This window comes from Anopheles moucheti, chromosome 3 (assembly GCF_943734755.1).
Source record: "Anopheles moucheti chromosome 3, idAnoMoucSN_F20_07, whole genome shotgun sequence".
Classification (NCBI taxonomy): Eukaryota; Metazoa; Arthropoda; class Insecta; order Diptera; family Culicidae; genus Anopheles; species Anopheles moucheti.
The window spans coordinates 43,691,878-43,711,490 of NC_069141.1; the positions used below are offsets into that span (position 1 = coordinate 43,691,878).

The 19,613-nt window shown below is 43.7% G+C and overlaps 1 protein-coding gene across 1 annotated transcript in view; it reads right to left on the bottom strand.

Annotated features, from left to right (window-relative positions):
• Positions 1-19,613, bottom strand: part of LOC128304500 (uncharacterized) — a 39,219-nt gene continuing 19,606 nt past the window's right edge. Inside the window, exons 2-7 of the mRNA XM_053041694.1 lie at positions 8,727-8,744; positions 978-3,977; positions 761-898; positions 493-700; positions 216-431; positions 1-134 (exon numbers count right to left, since the gene is read on the bottom strand). Of these exons, the coding sequence (XP_052897654.1) occupies positions 46-134; positions 216-431; positions 493-700; positions 761-898; positions 978-3,977; positions 8,727-8,744 (3,669 nt within the window). The 3' untranslated portion in view covers positions 1-45. The remainder of the gene's footprint in view (positions 135-215; positions 432-492; positions 701-760; positions 899-977; positions 3,978-8,726; positions 8,745-19,613) is intronic.

Sequence of the window (19,613 nt, forward strand, 5' to 3'; positions counted from 1 at the left end):
GCGTGAGTGCGAGTAAGTTCTAGCTCGGGCAATGCGGAATGCTTCTTACAGCAGCGAATCGATAGCATGTATGACGCCATTCGTCGTAGGGATGTTGGACGTCTGCAGATAACCATCGTTAACCTTGATTTTACCTGTAATGTGGGAAGTATCCAAGGCAAAAAATGGTTAGTGCTGTTTGGCCTCACCGCTCAGGTGACATTTGTGTAACGTACCGCCCGTTTTCTGCAGCGTTACTGTTTTGCCCTCCGCCATAACGTCCTTAACCTGGTAGAAACGCATACCGGCAGTGAATAGGGTACCCGGGACGACGTGCTTGCGTACGAGTTCTTCCGCCTGGTCCTTTTCCGTGACTAGGTTGGTGAGTTCCTCCGCCGTCAGGTGAGCAAATGCGGCATCGGTCGGTGCGAATACTGTGTAAGTTTTGATACCTGCATTTTGGAAAAGAGTCGTTTAGCTCACTCGAATGTGTAAGGATTTGCGCGATCTCACCTTTATTTTGGAGAGTATCCGACATGCCCGATGCGAACAGTGCTCGTAGGAAGTGAGTAAAGCGTCGCTCACGGTCTGACTGCAGCGTTTGAAGAATATCACCAACCGGTAGTGGGAACATGACGCGATCGACAGCATGCGCAATGCCCTGGGGAATCACTATGTCCTGTTTGTCTGGAACGACCATAGCGCCGTTGATTGTTGTGACCTAGGAGGGAGCAAAATGAGGTTAGTATATTTGCAAATAAACACACGAATCGATCACTACCTTAACGTCGTTCCATTCCGAGTCATGCATGTTGTACTGGTTCACACGGAGCTGAGTGCCAGCCAGAGACACACCGGTCATTTCATCCTGCAGGGAAGCAATTTCGAACGATCCAGGAATGACATGGTGCAGGAGTAGCTGTAAGAGAGAAGAAACCAAACCTCATGAACGGAATTCCAAATTCTTCACCATCAATCAGCCGTCTGCCGTAACTTACCCCGCTCAGTAAACGTGGATTGTTGCGGAACTTCTCTTCCGCCTTTTCGGGTCCACCCAGCTGGACAAGCAGACTGCGGAAGGCCTTATCGGTCGGCACAAAGATCGTGTACGGGCCCGTTTCATTCAGAATCGTATCGAGACCAGACTGACGGAGATATTTGGCCATGGCAAATAGCCCGTTATTCTTGAGAATTGCTGGCAGTTCGTTCTGCTGCTGTTGTGTGCTGTTGTCGTCCTGCGGGCCCTTAGTGTTGTCTTGCTGCTGCTGCGTTACAGTTTCGGAAGCGGAAGCCGTCGGTACAACGTCGTTAGCAGTTGGCTGATGCGATGCGTGAATAGTTTGATGTTGATAGGTGCTAGCCGTCTGCTGTTGCTGCTCAATAGCGGCGGCCGTAGCATCGGAGAAATACTTCTCCGTGTTGGTGCTCTGATAGATGCTAGGAGCAGGTGTCGCTGGCGGTATAGCGGTTGTGGCAGTAACAGGTGTGTAAACGGAGTTCGCCTCAGAGAAACGCGCCGTACTGTCGACTGGGAAGTTGCCAGGAGCCGGTGTAGAGAGACGAGCCGAGGCATGCTGTGGAAGGGTGCTGCCAGAGTAAGCTCCCGGCGAGAACGCGGTAACACCAATTGGACTTGCAGGGGACGGCGTGGAGGCGTAGATGGTGGCCGGTGCTGGAGAAGCCGTATGCTGCACGGTACTGCCGGAAAGGTAGGCCGTCGAAACGTGATCCTCGATCGGTGTACTGTGTGGAATGATCGTTACTGAGTTCGCTTTCTTTATCGGTTGATGACGTGGGGTAGTGGTCGTAACTGGTGTATCCAGAATCAAATCCGGCTTGGAGGATCCCTTGGACACCACCGACGACGGTGGAGGCAGCTGGATCTCTCCGTTCTTGATGCGCTTCAGAATGCTGTCGACATCGGCACCGGATGTTTTCGTCTCCTTGTCTCCACTTCCCTTCACACCCTGCACCTTGTACGAACCGTCATCTTGTTCCTCCAGATAGACGAAGGTAACCTTCTTCTGTGGTGGAATCTTGGCCACCTCCTGGATCTGTCCGTCTTCGGTTTGTTTGATCAGCTCAAAGTCTGCCCCGGGCGGAAGCAGACCACTGCGTGCAATGTCCTCAAATGACAGCGGCTTAGGCGTGGTTGGTGAATCGAGCTGTTGGGTTAGGACACCCTCAGAGTTGGCGTTAGCACGCTTAATAATCTCCGGATCGGTCGTACGGATGACCTGTACCTTTTCGCCATTCGGAAGAACCAAATCCGTCGAGCTGTAGTTCTTGCCTCCGAGATCTGGTGAAGTTTCGGCGAGTGCAAGCTTCAGCTGCTTCAGCAGATCGTCACGTCCAAGCGCTTTCGTAGACTTGACTTTTGTCGGCTTAGCCTTGGCCGGTTTAGCCGTCTCGGTTTTGATGGTTTGGAACAAGTTCTGGCGGTTCGAGCTGAGCAATACGTCCAGATCCGACTGCGTGATGCTGCTGTAGTCCTTCTTACTGTTGGGCTTCAGGGGAATCACCGAAAGTTGACCAGCGCCGGACGGGCTTGCTGCAGTGGTAGGTTCAGCTATCGGTTTCGTCTGCATCTTGACGGCCTTTTCGAAGAGCGTCCGTTCGGATGGGAGCACTTCGCGGGAACGGACTTGCGTCGGGACGACGGTCTTCTGTGTCTGATCATACTGTTGCTGCTGCTGGAGGATCTTTTGCTGCTTCTTCAGGAACTCCTGGTGCAGCTGCTGTACCTTCACTTGCTGCTTCTGGTACTGCTTCTGCAGGAACTGTTCGTGCTTTTGGATCACCTTCTGCTTTTCCTGCAGTTCGCGAATCCGTTCACTTTCGTCCTTCAGTCGGCGTTCGTACTCCTGCTGCTGTTGGTAGTTGAGTGGTTGCTGTGGTTGCAAACCGTTAAAGTTTATCGCCTGACCAACTCCAAACTGGCTTTGTATTGGTTGCTGCGGTCCGTTGAACGTTTGAATTTGAGGTTGCGCTTGTGGGAATCCAACGCCCGGTTGGGTGTTGAAGTTATTGGCGGACTGTGTGAACGGTATGTTGGGCTGCAGTCTCGGGAGTTGCTGCTGTTGCTGCTGCTGCTGGAACTGCGGAGATGGCTGCTGGAAGTTCGTTCCGGCGGTTTGCGAAAGTGGTGGAAACTGTAGAGCCGGGTTTACGGATTGGCTGTGGAACGTCGGTTGCACGGGGAATGCCGATTGTCCAACATTTGGGACATTTGGGCCGGACAGTTTGAAGTTTTGAGCCGAATTTTGCAACGGTAGCTGCTGGTTGGGGAAGAGTGGCACGGGCTGTTGGCCGAGGCTCGGTACGTTCGATGGGTTTGGCTGGTTCGGGAAGCGAACCTGCCCATTACCGGTAAAGGAGGGAGAAGTTTGGAGGAATGGAGCTTGGAGGGTGTTGGGTCTTTGGGGTGCACCGAAGGTGGGTGTATCGATACTGTTCAGGAAGGACGGTTGGCTGTTCAGTGGCTGTACGACGGACGTGGGACCGTTAGTGTGTGGTGGAGGTGGTCCGTTGAAGAATTGGGCCTGCTGTAGTTGGTTCTGTACGGAACGCTGCTGAGGCGGCAGCCGTGTGTCCTGCTGTAAGAGTTGTAAAAAATTTGGAATGAATGTGGTTTGCGTGTGGTGCTGGAAGTAGTATCGGTTTACTTGTGCTCCAAAGTTCGGTCCTGGTCGGCTGGACGGTGTGCGGAAGCTGTTGGTCGGTGCATTGGCCGATGGTGGTGGTGGTGGATGTAAGTTGTTCGAGTGATGGTGGAAGTGTGCGTTCTGCTGGAAGTGTTGCTGTGTACTGGGGCCACTGAACGGTTGCCTTGAATGGGGTTGTGGAGGCACCGGTATTTGAATTGACGGTTGTATGAACACGTTCGGGGAACGTTGGTTCTGGTGCAGATTGAAGCGATGCTGATGTTTTTGAATGTCGCTCAGAATGTGCGTCTGCTGCTGTTGCGTCAGTTGACGCCGTTGAGCCTTCGGAGGAACCTGCACGACGAGAAGAGAAGATTCCACATCAGAAGTGTTACAGGTGTGCTGGTTGGAGAGAATGGCTACTAGAGACGATCGAGGTCACACGTGTTTACATGCATATTTGCACAGTATCTTCATCTCTGCAACGGACCGGATTGCGCAATCCGCCGTAGTACCCTACGAATCCTTTCACTATCAATAAATTGACCCAATCAACCAAGTGGGTTTATTTGCGTCCCGGTTGGATATCTCCAGCGCCGCTCGTAAAACCCGAACCTATGTTTGCAATCATCTTCAACGCTTCTCTTACACAATTACGCCATCTCTTGTTTTGGCCATTCGGTCTTCGCTGCTTTCTAAGAAGACTCGGCGTGTAACGGTAGAAGAAAAGAAAAAACACACACACACTCGCACACCTCTATTGCCAAGATGACCCACTGTGCAAGAGAAAGGAAACAGTTTCGAATCGAATCTGCAACACTAAGTAGCCCGTTACCCCGTCGGGTGTGTGTTTGAGATTCGGGAAAAACGAAGGTCTAGCAAACCGTCAAGATGCGCTTGAAGCGGGTTTGCGATGATGTAACCGCCTTACCCCAACCGGGCACGCACCACTTCTTTGCAACTCCAATTTAACACAAAACACTAGTGGAGATGCGCCGACGGGGCAAGTTTCCTTCGCGGTACCGATGCTCGATGGAAACTGTCGAGATACGGACAGGCGAGATGTGGCCCGGGGGCCGCCGGCACTTTGTTCACCTGGTCGAACCGCTAAGGTTATGCAGGTTTGCAGGTCGATTGTTTGGATCGTTTCTGGACGCGGTACGCGTCAACGTAACACTCCGCGGACGATTAAAGACCCCGCGGACGCACAAACGCCATGCACACGATGGTCAATTGTTTTGCCGCACCGCATTGCATGATGCCGCGCAGGAAGAAGATGAGAATGGTGTTGTTTTACTTCATCGCTTTCGTTGCGTGGCCGTTTCTTTCGGGATGTGACGGTATCCGGAATGAACATCGGGGACGCTCGAGTAGTATTTCTAAGGGGAGCTTTAACGTTGGCGCCGCTTTCGTACGAAATGTTACGTCAAACCCGGGACAGGAAGGTGTTTCGACGTTTGCAGCCTCGTCTAAACCACCAGAATCGGAACAATCGCGATGGAAATGGATTTCCATCGCAGAGCAAGCTGCTCTAGTTACGAAATATGTGGGAAGAAGTGTGCGAGTGTGTGTTCGAGCAAGCTTTAAAGGGGTAAGGGAATTTTGCAATGATGCGTAACATGAAGTGTAATCTTGGCATCAACTGGCATCAACTGCAGCTGATCTGTTCCTGGTTCTCTACAAGCAGTGGGTTATGTTTTGCGAAAGAATTACAAACACAAACTACTCGGCACGATGGGAGTCAGTCTGAGATATAAACAGTGATCGATGTCTTTACTGCCGGCAGTATCCATGGTGATTACGAAAAGAAAGAATGATGAGGTGTGTAATCAAAGCATGCGCAGCAATCGTTATGCTAATCAGGGTAAAGGTTATGAAAGTTTGCTACCATTTGGTTGATGTGCCTTCTTTTAAAAGCAGCAATTGTGAATGTGCGTACCTTTGCCACAACGATGGTAATATTGTTTATCTAAGAATACCCACAAACAACACTCCGGCTGTGGTTATCTGACGAGACGAAGATCGAGCTGCACAACAACGTGACTTTCGAGTGCATGAATTATTGCAACGCTTCATCATGCTTTTATGCACGTCATTTTTTGTGTGGCTGTTGCCGTGTTTAGTTGCATCACATACCAGCAGAAATTTCATTCGTGGCGTTGGACATTCCTCAATCGATTGCATTCTTTTGTATTACCTTCTCTCCGAGCGCGGACTTTCACTCTCCATTCGTCTCGATCGAATGCCTTTCCGCTGATCGACGATTGGACTCCGGTTGGAGAGCTTTCAGCACGGAACAACCCGAAAGATCCGGCCAAGGCACTGCGTAGGGACGTTAATGTCGGTGGAGTTTTTTCCTCCATCATCACCGCCAGTGTCTTTCGACCAGTAATGGTCCAAAACTCAAACCGTGGAATTTGATTCATCTCCGTTAACAGCATGTAAAGACCCCAGCGTAATGAATGTGCCACTTTGTGTCCCCGAATGTCAAAACGCCATTTTTAGTAGTTTTTATAGCTTAAGATGCTAAATTTCGTCATCCGATGGAAATGAGCAGGGCTTTGGCTTTTGCATAAATTACGCTTCCTCTTGACATTTCAACCGGCTGATCATGTGCGTATTCCACGCATGCCACAAGTGCACAATCGTGAAAGTACGCGCCCGATGTGTGAACGTTGGAATTCGTCACATTTCATTTCTTCCCGTCACGCGACGCGAGTGAGATTTATTTTTTGTAGCGTCTCCCGATTCCCGTCAAATTCCCGTAGGCGACACGATCTTCAACGACACGAAGATGATTGTAATTATCATTACGACGCAGTTCCTTTTTTGGACGCGAAGACAACGAGCTGATGTCCATTGGCTCATTAAATTTCAAATGAATATTAATTTAATGCAGCTCATCGGTGAGCTTCATTATTTTCGTTCCATAACGGACTGTGCGCCGCTCGCATCGCAATGCGTCGTGACGAATCGGGCCGGCGAAGATGGCCGGCCGCTGTGGGAACAACGTACATTCACTTGAAAGACACAGGCCGAAGCACATTTTCGGTATGGTAAAAGGGGGGCTTCAACAGCGCAATGGCGTCCAGTGGTGTCCATTAAGCAGAATCGAGCAGAAACGAAATATGGCTCAAGGTAAAACTCGTACCAGAATGGTAGCAAGATCAGAAGCATCGATCGTTAAAAGCAATTGAAACTGAACTGGCGTCTTGAAAGATCGTTTTGCTGGTCACCTTACGAACAGCAGTGGAAAAATTGTCTATAATTCTACGAGTAAAATCAAATGCCAGTAATTGCAATGCACAATGAAAATGATATTTTCATGGCACGCGATTATATGTATCTTCTTTTGTAATTGACTTTAAAAGTGGCCAATATCCAACCACCTTGGCTCGATTTGATGTTGGGTTTAGTATTTGTTCCTAACAATCTTCAATAAATTCCTCAAGTAATTCTTAAATTGCGCTGGAATTCACAACGATCATAACGTAACGCTCCTGTAAACTTGAATAAAATAAGCATTTTTGTCCAGTTTTTGCGCCCTCTTACCCATTCCTGCACGTTGTACTTTGTTTCGCATCCGTTTAAACATCAATTACAGTTATACATTCTCCTAATCTCAACAAATAACTAACTTCATCCATCTATAACGACGAGTGGGCGGACAGGGAGAGAAAGTGTTCCCTATCGGCTTAACATTACCGCACGCTTACAATCGGCCGCAGTGTACCGAAGACGCCAACGATGCTATGGATAGTATAATTAAACGGATCCATTCGTCCATCCGCACCAACTGAGCGGGTACGTCAAACGAGCTCGGTTGGGATTCGATTTCAGGCTGCCTAACAAGTGGGTGGGATTGGTGGCTGGTCTTGCTAGTGAGTGTGGTTGGTAGCGAGCTGTACTTTACGCGTGTTTCAATTACAATCCAAAGAAACGGTACTCGATTGGTAAGAGATTGGGAGAGATTTGGTAAGATAGAGCCCGGTTAAATGGGAAACTAAACTGCACTCATTACCGCCAATGATGGGGTAAAATTCATGTGCATTTTCGGACGATGATGACGGACCAGGGCAGCATCCTTTCCTGCGAGTGTACGACCTTGCGCATGATCAGCATCAATAGCGCAATGATGATGTAGTCTAACTTCAAACAAGAGGAGCTCTTGTGTGCTTGAACATTTCGGAACACACAGTTTCAACCTCTCGGTTCATCTTAGAGCACGTGCACGTACTGTTGGAACATAATCATATTATGATCGATCCTCACCGGGCGATCGCTTATTTGTAAAGCTTTCGCCACAAGCAGATTGCATAAGGTATGTATCGCTCCGCTGTGCATAGATCGCGTGGCAAAAATCACAGCTTGAAGTAAATTGCATTTGACACGTCCCGGGTAGCATCGGCGCACCGTAATTGCCGGAAGGGTTCAACGGGAGCCCAACTCCGCTCCCTGCTCACCAATCGCTCCTTACATTCTTCAGCAAATCGTCTTCTAGCGCTTTCCGTGCACAAACAAGGCCCAACGCCACGGGGATGAGTTTGATCCCCACTGCCCGCAGAGAGATGGTTAATTTTTGCGCGTCACTTATGCAACTTGGACGCGGCAACTAAACGATCACCGACCACACTTGGAAGCGGAGCCGCTGAGTCGAATTTCAATTTTCGTAGCCCAGAAAGACTGCATATCGCGATCGATGGTGCTTGAAAATGAAACGATCACCAAGCAAATAGAAACACCTCTCTCCAGGCCGCTTAGGCACGCGAAAAACAGAGGGTTTCCCCTCGAAGGGGAAAATACCGAATGGAAGATAAGGTATCGTGCTGCATAATACTTGATCACGTATGATTGATTGGTTGATTGATTGATTAATCGATGATGCGCTCGGCGAGAGTGGAATTTAAGATGGGAAACACAAACAAAAAAATCATCTCCCACTCGGAACGAGAGGGAAAACACTTTCTAAGCCGTCGTGCGCTGTGAAGCATCGCAAAAAAAAAATGCGGCTTGCGGCTTCTCCTCTGTGTGTGTGCCGGTTCGGTTGTATGTTTGGCTCACGCGCACATACGGTGACGCCACCAAGTACACCGCGAGACTTACCGCGAACGATTTGGGAATCTATGGAAAATATTTGAAAAGAAAGCAAAAAAGAAAAAAAGCGGATTTGAGTGATTTGAAGTGATCATCGAGCTGTTTTCTTGCGGCCGGTGTGTAACTGCCATGTGATTGTTGGTGCAATTTAGTGCCGAACGAAAAAAAAGGGTAAATATTTTACAAACCATGAAAATGCAACACACATACATGCTGGTGCGGCGCCAGCATCGGGTATAGTCCAGCCAATCATCGGGCAAACAAACACGTGTTTGTTTTTAAATATTTGAAAGCATATTTATGTACACCGTGATCAACATTGCAAATGTTTACATTGAGTAAATTGCTAGTGCAAGAAAAATGAAAAGTGTGCTTATTGAAATTACCGAACTCGCGTTCGTTTAGGGTTTTTAAAAAATTTTATTTTGTGAACAACTAGACTTAATTTCCCAAACCGTTCGATCGGACTGCTACATCAGAACTAACTATTGTCTGCTGCTGGTGTTGAATTGTTGATACTGCTTGGCTCACCGATTCCCACGATTTGGTTAGATTCCGCTGACTTTGCAACACACGTGCCGATGGTGTCATCGTCCGATGCACGCGCTGTTGCTAGGTCCACCAAGGTGCACGCGCAGTTACCCGATGCCTCCGTTGACGCGGTAGCTTGCTGACGCGGTAACTGCTCCCTTTTTTTGAGCGTTGAACCTCCTGGTTAACGTGGTTGAGAGTATGCCAGAGTTGATGGGTTGAAGTACCTAACTGCTTCTTGGTTATTGTCTCTTACTGTTCTATCAGCGGATATTTGTATGGTGTTTGCGGTTGTTTTCTTGGTTAGCAACGTTAATGCCGTGATGATACTTATTATGATTACAAAAGTCCATGCTGGCCATGTAGCCCGATGTGTGAAGATGTGTTCTAGTTTCTGAAGGCGTATTTCTTCCAGGTTCTTTGAACTGGTTCTTGTTACTCCAAGGTCTGTCGATATCGTATAGACTGGGTGTTCTACCTTGGCTATTTCATTGTTGGAGAAATTGAAATTTATGAAACGTATTGAACAGTTCCTATAGTTTATCAAAAATGCTCCTTTGAGGTGCCTTTCTGTTTCCTCGCATGTTGAATATAGGATATCATTCACATCGTTTAAAAAGACTATTGTTGGGCTTATCTCTACGACCATGTTTCGTTCTGTGACTGTTTCGTAGGCACATTCACTTGGGTGTCCCAATATCAAGTTGGCATCACATTTGTGTGTAGAGACATTTTCGACTTCGTCTGTCTTGCATAACGTTATGTTGCTCATTTTCATACAATTTCCGGTTTTCATTAGTATGTTGGACTGATGTCGTAAGAAACGGTTTGATTTTAGAATCACTCTATGATCTTGTTTAACTACTGGCTCAACTCGTAATGTTTCGTAAGATGTTTCGCTGAGGTTCGGGATCTCTACGATGTACAGTATTATTTCGTTGTTTACTGCTATTCGTGTGGTAATTAATTGTAGCATTTCTTCTATCATGTCAGTCTCGATGTTCTGTGTTTGGAGATTTTGGTGTATCAGATCGATTTCGGCGGGTGTAAGTAGATTCTTGTTTACAATGTTTATCTTAGACAATATAATCGCCATCTGAATTTGGTCTATTATATTATTAATCATGTCTAACGTGTATAATTGTTTCAATATTGTAGTTTCCTGATCATTCTTTGAAATATCGCGCAACTTCTCTCTGATAAGGGCGTTGATTGTTATTTGTGTATTACTATTATCAACTAGCTCATCTAATGAGTTTGTAATGGTTCTTAAATCGTCTGCGTCCGGCGTTCCGGCAATCCATTTCCACGCTTTGCCTAGTGAGTCCCATCTCTTATGGCGAGGGGTCTTTATTGGTTTTACTTGATTTAAGTTATATTTGATTTCTTGCAATTTCTTGGTTAATATTTCTGGTGTTGTTTCGGAATTGTAATATTGTAAGATTTGGTTTTCTACTTCTTGAATGGATGTTTCGATTATGGTTACGTTTATCGTATGTGTGATTTTTCTATATCCTTCTATTAGTCTGGTTTGTCCTGTATTGACTATGGCTACCGGTTTATTCGTGAGGTCAATTATGTCGAGTGTAGCCGCTATGAAAGGTATGCTGTAACGGGTAGATTAACATTAACTATATTATATTTTGCCATTTATAGGAATTTTCTGTGTAAAAGTTAGTTCGTTATTTCTTTTAGGTTTATGTTCTTTACATTCGATTTGTGTATTTTGTGGTTTGACTCATTCCTGAATGTTGTATTCTTATTTCTTTGTACAATGTGTCTTTTAAATTTGTCTTTATGTTTTGCTCTTATTATTTTATCTTTCACATAAACATTTTGACCTGTTCTTAAATTTGGTGGTTCTATTCTTGATTTATTATGCTTTTTTAACGACTTTAACTGTGTTTCTTGTAGTTTTATTATTACTTCGTCATACCTTTTATTTCTTATTTCATCAAGTTGTTCGGGGGACGTACAATTATTGGTTATTCCAAATAAGATCTCTTTCGGCGTTTTGCCAATGGTAGAATGAATTGTGTTATTATATTTTTCTATAGCAATGCAAATATTAGACCTGCAATTTAGGTTGGGAGTTAATTTCTTTTGAATTCTGTATAGTTCTGTTATTGTCGAATGCAATCTTTCTACCTGTCCATTTGACTCAGAATGACTACTAGGAGTAGTAATGATTTTTATATTGAGGTCTAGCATCATTCCTCTAATTTCAGCGGATAGGAAAGCTTTTTCGTTGTCCATCACTACTATTGATGGAATTATGTTTGAAGTGATTGTGTTATAGAATGCATTTCTTAAATGAACTGTATGTTTTGATTTTACTGGAAGCATTCTAGCGTATTTTGAGAATTTGTCAATACTAGAAAGAAACAATTGTCCTTCAATTTGGTAGATGTCTAAGTGTAAAACTTCAAATGGAAAATTTGGAATAGGTGTTTCTTGGAGTTGTATTTTTAGGGGTTGCCTATCGTATTTCGACACATTACATGTGTCACACGAGGAAATAATTTTTCGGATGCTTTGTGTTATGTGTGGAAAATAATATTTCCTGAGAATTTGTTTCTTATTCTCATCAATTCCACGATGTGCTCTAATGTGAATTTGTTGAACTATTTGTTCTTGCTCATTTTCATCAGCTACATCGTTTAAAATTGTTTGTGTAAATCTAATCCGTAATAGTTTCGATTGGCTAAAGTATTTACGGTAGACTTCTTGTAGTTGACCCATGATTTCTTCTGATGTCATTAATCCAATGATTTTGCTTGGTTCGAAAAATTCTTTTACAAGCGATGTTAATATTTGCTCGTCTAAACGAGTTCTTTTTATAATTATACGAGTGTAATTTGGAAATGGTTTAGATACTATAGTTTCGGGATTAGTATTTGTTTTCTCTAAAACGATTTGTAGTTTAAAAGCGTTTAAAGGTGCTTCTGTCGAAATAATGTAATTGGAATCGTCGTTATCAGCGGAATGTCGTGTAGGTGTTAAAGTGTGTACCTGTATTCGACTTAATGCGTCTGCAACAACGTTCGCTCTTCCTGGCTTGTATTTAATCTCGTAATCATGTTCTTCAAGATATGATTTCCAGCGTTTCAGTTTTGCATTAACATTTTTATCTGACAATGAGAATGTCAACGGCTGATGGTCTGTCAGGATTATAAACTTTTGACCATAAATGTAGTTCCTAAATACTTTAAGTGCCCAAAATATAGCTAACATTTCTTTTTCTGTAGCTGAGAAGTTTTCTTCTGTTCTACTGAGCGTTCTTGATGCAAAATGTATCGGTTTGTCTTTGCCTATTTCGCCTTGGCTAAGAACTGCTCCGATAGCGAAATTTGAAGCATCTGTGGTGATAATGAAATTTTTCTTGAAATCTGGGTATATTAAGATGTCGCTTGACGTTATAACCGTTTTCATTTTAATGAAAGTTTTTCTTTGTTCGTCGTTGAATTGAATTTGTTTATTCTTCTTGGAGTCTCTCTCCCCCCTGAAGATATTTGTTAATGGTTTTGCAATCTTTGCAAAATCTTTTACAAATCTTCGGTAGTAACCTAATAGTCCAAGGAAACTTCTTAGTTCCTTCACGTCTTTTGGCTCTGGCCATTTTTCAATAACGTCAATCTTTTTCTGGTTGGGTTGTATACCTTCATTAGTAATAACATATCCTAAAAATTCAATTGATTTATGCAAAAATTCCGACTTATCTGGTTGTACTTTCAGGTTTGCTTTTTGCAAAGTCTCTAGCACAATCTTAAGATTATCATTGTGTTCCTCTAAGCTTTTTCCGAAGATCACTACGTCATCAACATAAACATAGCATCTTTTACCAATTTGTTCACGAAGTACATCATTCATTGCTCTCTGAAAAATTGCGGGAGCATTTTTGAGTCCGAAGGGCATTCGAACGAACTCGTATTTTCCAAAGTTAACGGAAAATGCGGTCTTTTCAATGTCCTTTGGGTGCATTTTTATCTGATGAAACCCTGAAGCTAAATCAAGGGTTGTAAAATATTTATTTCCTCCTAATTGGTCAAGGATATTTGAAATCTCGGGCATAGGATATTTGTCGGATATGGTCTTAAGATTTAACTTACGATAGTCGATGACTAATCGAAATTTTTTCTCTTTTGATGCGTCCATTTTCTTGGGGACGATCCACACGGGAGAATTCCATGGTGATCTAGATGGTTGAATAATACCATCAGTTAACAGTTTTTGTATCTGTTTTTCTACCTCTTCTTTATATGAAATAGGATAAGGGTAGGATTTCTGATATATGGGTATATCGTCGGTAGTACGAATGTTGCACTCTACTTTTGTCGTACACGTAAGTTGTTTATCTGTATCGTGAAAAATTTGTTTAAATGGGTTTAATGTGTCAAAAAGAGTTTCTTTTTCGTGACTGTTCAGATGTGATGTTCTGACAGTAGTTTTCAATGTTAAATTGTTCACTTTGCGTATAGCAGCTTTTGGACGATAAAAATTTAATGGTATTTTTAAATCTTCTCCTTCACCGAAAACGTAAAGAGTGGGTTTGCTTGAAACCATTTTCACATTTTCGTGAAAAATAATTTCCGTTCCAATTATTCCATCGAAGAAGGGATGGAAATCGAAAATTAGAAATTCGAAATTTTCGTTCAAGATTGGTTTAAAAATATCTAACTTGATCATTTTTGAAATGTTACCACTTCCTGCGATACCATGCACTGTTTGTGAAATGATTTGTTCAATTGTTCTTCCTGATTTATTGGCCCATTTATTAGATATTAGATTGATATTTGCACCACAATCAACTAAAAGTTTTATATCTCCTTTTGTAGTTGGTACAATTATATAAGGCAGTGGATTAACCTTCGGGTTTAATCCTTCCACCTGTTTCGCCACTCCGTGGTTTCCTCTAAAAAATTAGCGGTCTTTCTTTCATAGTCGTTGTCACGATATGATTCTACGTCATTAATTGTTTCACTTTTTTCACTTTGATCTTCACAATTTCCACTTATTTCGTACCTGTCTTGTAAGGTATGTGCCATTCTTTTTGGCTGTGGATTGTTTCTCTGCATTGAGGATGATGTAGGTCTGGAGAATTTTGGCCTGTTGCCGTAATCAACCATTCTGGACCTGATGGAACGATCAACTTCCATTGGTTCGACCTTTGGTCTCGGCACGAATGTCCGATTTGGTGCAAACACATTTTGTGTTGTCCTTTGAAAGGTCTGCGGTGTAGCCTCTACGGGTTTTTGCCTTGGTGGAAAACTTAAATGCATCGGTTTAGGAGGTCGTTGTGGTATGTTACAACGCGGTGTGGGCACTGGGTCAAATGTCCGACCTCTATATGGTGCATTTCTTGCATCAACGTTTTGAAATTCGATACAATAGTGGTAAGCTTTCGCTAAACTCTCTGGTTTATAATTTTTACAAAATATTGATAGCGGGTCTCCTAAGCCTCTGACAAAAGTATCCAAAGCTATCATATTGTATAGCTTAATGATCATATGTTCATGACCTTTCCAAGTCTCGTCCATCACGATAGCTGAACTTATCAGAGTAATCAATTCTGTGATTCTGCTGTAGTAAGCTTCGATGCTTTCAGCACGCATTCGTGTGGTCGATTTCAACTGGTGATCTAATGTCATTAGATCCCGTTTGTCTGAATAGTACAAACATAGCACTTCTTTAATAGCTAACCATTCTGTTGGCGTATTATTGGTGACGAGAATGTCATTAGCTTCTCCTTTAATCTTCCTTCTAATCGTTTTTACGATCAAATAGTATTCACACGATTGACTGTAGTCTTTGAATAGCTCTAAAATTTCTTCTACGTCGAGAATGAAATGTGGTAGATTTCTCGGATTCCCATTGAATTCGGGTAGGTCCGACACTATTCTGGGGATATTGCCCCTATCATGAAATGATAGTGTTTGATTCACTACATAGTTACTCCTGTTACTACCAGTTTCTGATGTCTGGCCGTTTGTATTGGAGCTTTCTCCAAGATCGTTATTCATTTCGATCTGTGTAGTCCTAAAAAGTTCTATGAGATTTAAGAAGGGATTCTCTTTCACTGTCTTAGCCAGTTTTCTCGTTTGAACTTAGTTAGTTTGTTAGTTGGAGGTGAGTCTGATGTAAAGCCCTACTTTCACTTATCACTTTTTTCGGATGAGTTTCGGATCGAGATTAGTGTGTTAGTTATATTCACCAAATTAATCCCACGATGAGGAAATGCGTTTGCATCGCTGTTCAGCTTGGATCCTCAGGAGATGTTGAAAACCTTCGTTACAGTGCAGCTCTTCGCGCTCTATCGTCTCAAGTCGCTGGTTATACGGCGATGGTGCTCTGGACCGGGCGATGGATTCCTCTTAAGGGACAGCTGAAGCTGGCTTTTTCACTACCGTGAACTTATACGATTACTGCGAAGGTCCCTATTCGGGCGCCAATTACCGAACTCGCGTTCGTTTAGGGTTTTTAAAAAATTTTATTTTGTGAACAACTAGACTTAATTTCCCAAACCGTTCGATCGGACTGCTACATCAGAACTAACTATTGTCTGCTGCTGGTGTTGAATTGTTGATACTGCTTGGCTCACCGATTCCCACGATTTGGTTAGATTCCGCTGACTTTGCAACACACGTGCCGATGGTGTCATCGTCCGATGCACGCGCTGTTGCTAGGTCCACCAAGGTGCACGCGCAGTTACCCGATGCCTCCGTTGACGCGGTAGCTTGCTGACGCGGTAACTTTGATGTGATGTGATAGTAGTGCGTTTGGTTCACTTCAGCCGGCTTATCATAAGCCGTATTTCCGTTCCCAGTGTTATTAACAGATTGACTTTATTGCCGCTTTAGCGTCGTGGGAGCGGAAAAGATCCATGAGCGCTAAAAAGTTTAGTCTGGTGTTTCCTTCAATAGGAAAGATTATAATTCGTTAATACAATTTCCTTGTGCAGCGACGCTTTGTTATATTTGGTTTCAATTTGGGGGGAATTAAACATTGAAAATTGAAGAAAGAGCCTCAAAACATACCGATAAAAAATCCTAAACAAAAGAAAATAAATAGAAATCAAAATTATGATTCACAGTCACATATGCTGGAAGTTCAATGAAGGTTTTAAAACAAGTGATTTCAACGACACAGACAACGAACCTTAAGGGAACTCAGACTTCATTACAGATGGGCCTTTAATTTATGGTTTTATTATGAACATAATAGAAAATGAATTTTATATGCTTATTCTTATGAGGGAAATTATATGTAACATTATCTTCAATTGCCAAAGAGGGTTCTTTGATTTCATCCGCGGTATTATAATCCTTATGATTGTCTCTTTTATTAGATTAGATTTGATTTGAATTTAGATTTGTTTCAAACATCAGAATGTCCATAATTATCACATACCTACCTAGAAATTGGTTCCCCTTGAACTTTAATCTAGCGATAAAATCAGAAGAACAACAAAAATCTTTGGAGGCGGTTCAAAGGCAACAGTTTTCGTCATTGCACTGCCAAGCATTCCAGAATTGGATGGGGTAAGTAGGGATGCGGTGTACAATTGGTGGAACCACGTAAAAATTATATGTTATGAGCAGATTAATACTGTAATATTCGAGGTGATGGAATCAATCAAAACTCCACCTTTTGTGCTTAAATTTAACAATTTTGGTACAATACGAATACCCAAAAACAGGAAGCTCTTCATATAATGTGCAATTATAAAAACCGGTTGTCAATATCCTGAATCGATTTTTTGAGGTGAACAAAACATTTTTTCTAAATCATAACCGCTGTTGTCAAATATGTTCCTCTTAGACTTCATTTATCATAAATTATAAACTATTAAAACGTTGATTTATCTCTCTATTGATAACATGTTAGGCATAATTAGCATGATAAATAATGACAGTTTTTACAATGAACATAACGAAATGTATTAGACGCAACATATCAAAGTCCTTTGTAAGGATTTGCTTTTGTACGAAACATTGGTACTGATGGGAATGGACACGAGAAGCGACGGTTTCAATCGTCTTGCTGACATAACACGATCTTCTGCCATTGTCCGAAAACGAACAACATTCACATTTCACTTTTTAACGCCTCGCTCTCACATCCCATTAGCTCATCACGCCCGGTAACACACTAATGGAGCACCACTTTCGATTGGTAACCGATGAAAACATACGAACTGTCTCGTTCCGGCCCCCGCGAACCGGCGGAAAACGTATCGCAAACGCACCAAGTGGTGATCAATGTATTCTTTTCTGTTTGCTGTTTGAACAAACCGTACTCCGCCAGTGAAGAGATGGGCTGGAGTAATCTTATAAAAACCAGCTCCCTAACGATATCATTCACCAGGGCGAGGATCTACATCTCGGGATCTCGAGCGGGTGTGAAACTGTCGGCACAATTCATCATACTCGGAAAGGGGTTTCGTTGTCTCATTGCAAAGAGCAAGAGAAAGATCACTTGCAGCTACATTGACGGTACCAAACATGGCCGGAAAGGGATGTATGTGTTATAGCACGCACGACTCCATCAAGTCGGAATACAGGATTAACGGCTAGAGCACTCGTTTTATCATCTGCATCAAAGCAATGAGTTTTTCTTTCGGCTGTGAGTTGATCATAATATTACGTAAAGTGCTACACCACCACGAAAGGGCTAATTGCGGACTCTTAATATAGCGTTTTTTTGTGTGTGTTTGTGTGAGCTGACTATTTGTGTCGCAATCAAAATCGTTTTTCTTTGCCCATTCGCGTAAAGATCTTCAACAATTTGCTGACCCAGCCGGTGTGGTGCTAAGCGTCATAAAGCTACAGGAACTTAATCTGACTCTGTCCCGTCGCAAACGACATGCTCGTAAAAGGTGGTGAAAGTATTAAGGATGCTTACAAAAACTCGTGATGCAATTTGGGTATTTTTATTGGGTGAGCCAAAAAATTGCCGTCTTCGTATTAGTGGACACACCGGGGCCATGAATTTCAATCACCAATCGCAAACGCATTCCAACGGAACAGATATCTTTTGAATGATAGAGTTTAGAGCGCTTTCCGCATTATCTTTCGGGGAATGACATATTAACCGATTAGCCATCCAAAACAATCATGCAAGATCATCCAACCAAGGCGGTTTGACTGTGTGTGAGTGTCTGTTTTATTTTCAATTTCCACTTTTCAGGAGCGTTCGGGTTTTCGGCGACCCTCTAATTTTCCATTTTAACTCACCGAATCTATTATTGGCCGATCGCTGGGAAGCCGGAAATGCTCCCTAGCTACTCCATGCATACCGTCCAGGGAAAGCAAACCACAGCGAAATGCTGCTAATCACCATCATTGGGACGGGACACGGGTAGCTTTGGAATGAAAATTGCGGAAATCACAATATTACCAAGCATTGGTCGGGGGTGGGTGGGGGTCGGATGTGGGGGATCCCTCCAACCTTCCTGGCCATTCGTTTTGGAAAAGTTAATCTCTCTAATTTGGCGTTAGTGGATGTGTGTGTGTGTTGAGGGTTTGCGTTCTTTTGCGGCTACAAAGTGACAGCCTGCAATCTGGACCGCGGTGGCGTAACATTAGTCAAAGTGCTAAAAACGCTTCACTATCACTTCCGTGCGCGGATTCCGCACACGGGGTTCCGAGCAGGGAGAACCAGCGGAAAAAAGGGGTGAAGGAAAAACAACAAACGGTTTCGTTCGTATCACACACCACGCCACGATTGGCTGTCGGGTGACGGCAGTGACAATACGAAAAACAAACATTCGAAAGCCTCCACCACGCAATTCCTTGCGCGGGCCTGGACGGTGCCACGGCACGGTCTAGGCCGCTGGTTTGGAATGGTTGGAATGGGCTGTGCGAAAATTACATGGGGCAACCTTTTGCGCCCGGGCAAACCTTTTGACGGGTGGCCGAAATGAGATGTGACCGGCGCGTCATTCGTCGGATGGGTGCGCTTTTATCGCTTTGTCACGTTTGTTAATATATGTCCACTACCACTTTCTACTGTGGTTTGCTATAAAGCGCGTAGTGTGGGTACTCCTTTCTTCTGCGCCAGCTTGTCACTTTGGCTGAACGTTAATTTAACGGTCACTGACCGAGCAGCCAATGCAAGAGGGGGGGGGACCTAAGGTGTGATGCGTTTTGGATGCGATGTCTAACCGCCATTCATTGCAAATCCCACGAGGACACACGCGACCCTCCGCGACAAAAAGGAAAGACAAATTGGAGCCGATTTGTTCTGAAAAGATTTGTCGCCATGAGAAAATGTTTAGTGCCCTTTTTTCGGCCTGAACATAAGAAGCCCACAAACCAAATGCAGCAGCTTCATTTATCTTTCTCACCCTCCGTAAGCGAACGAGCG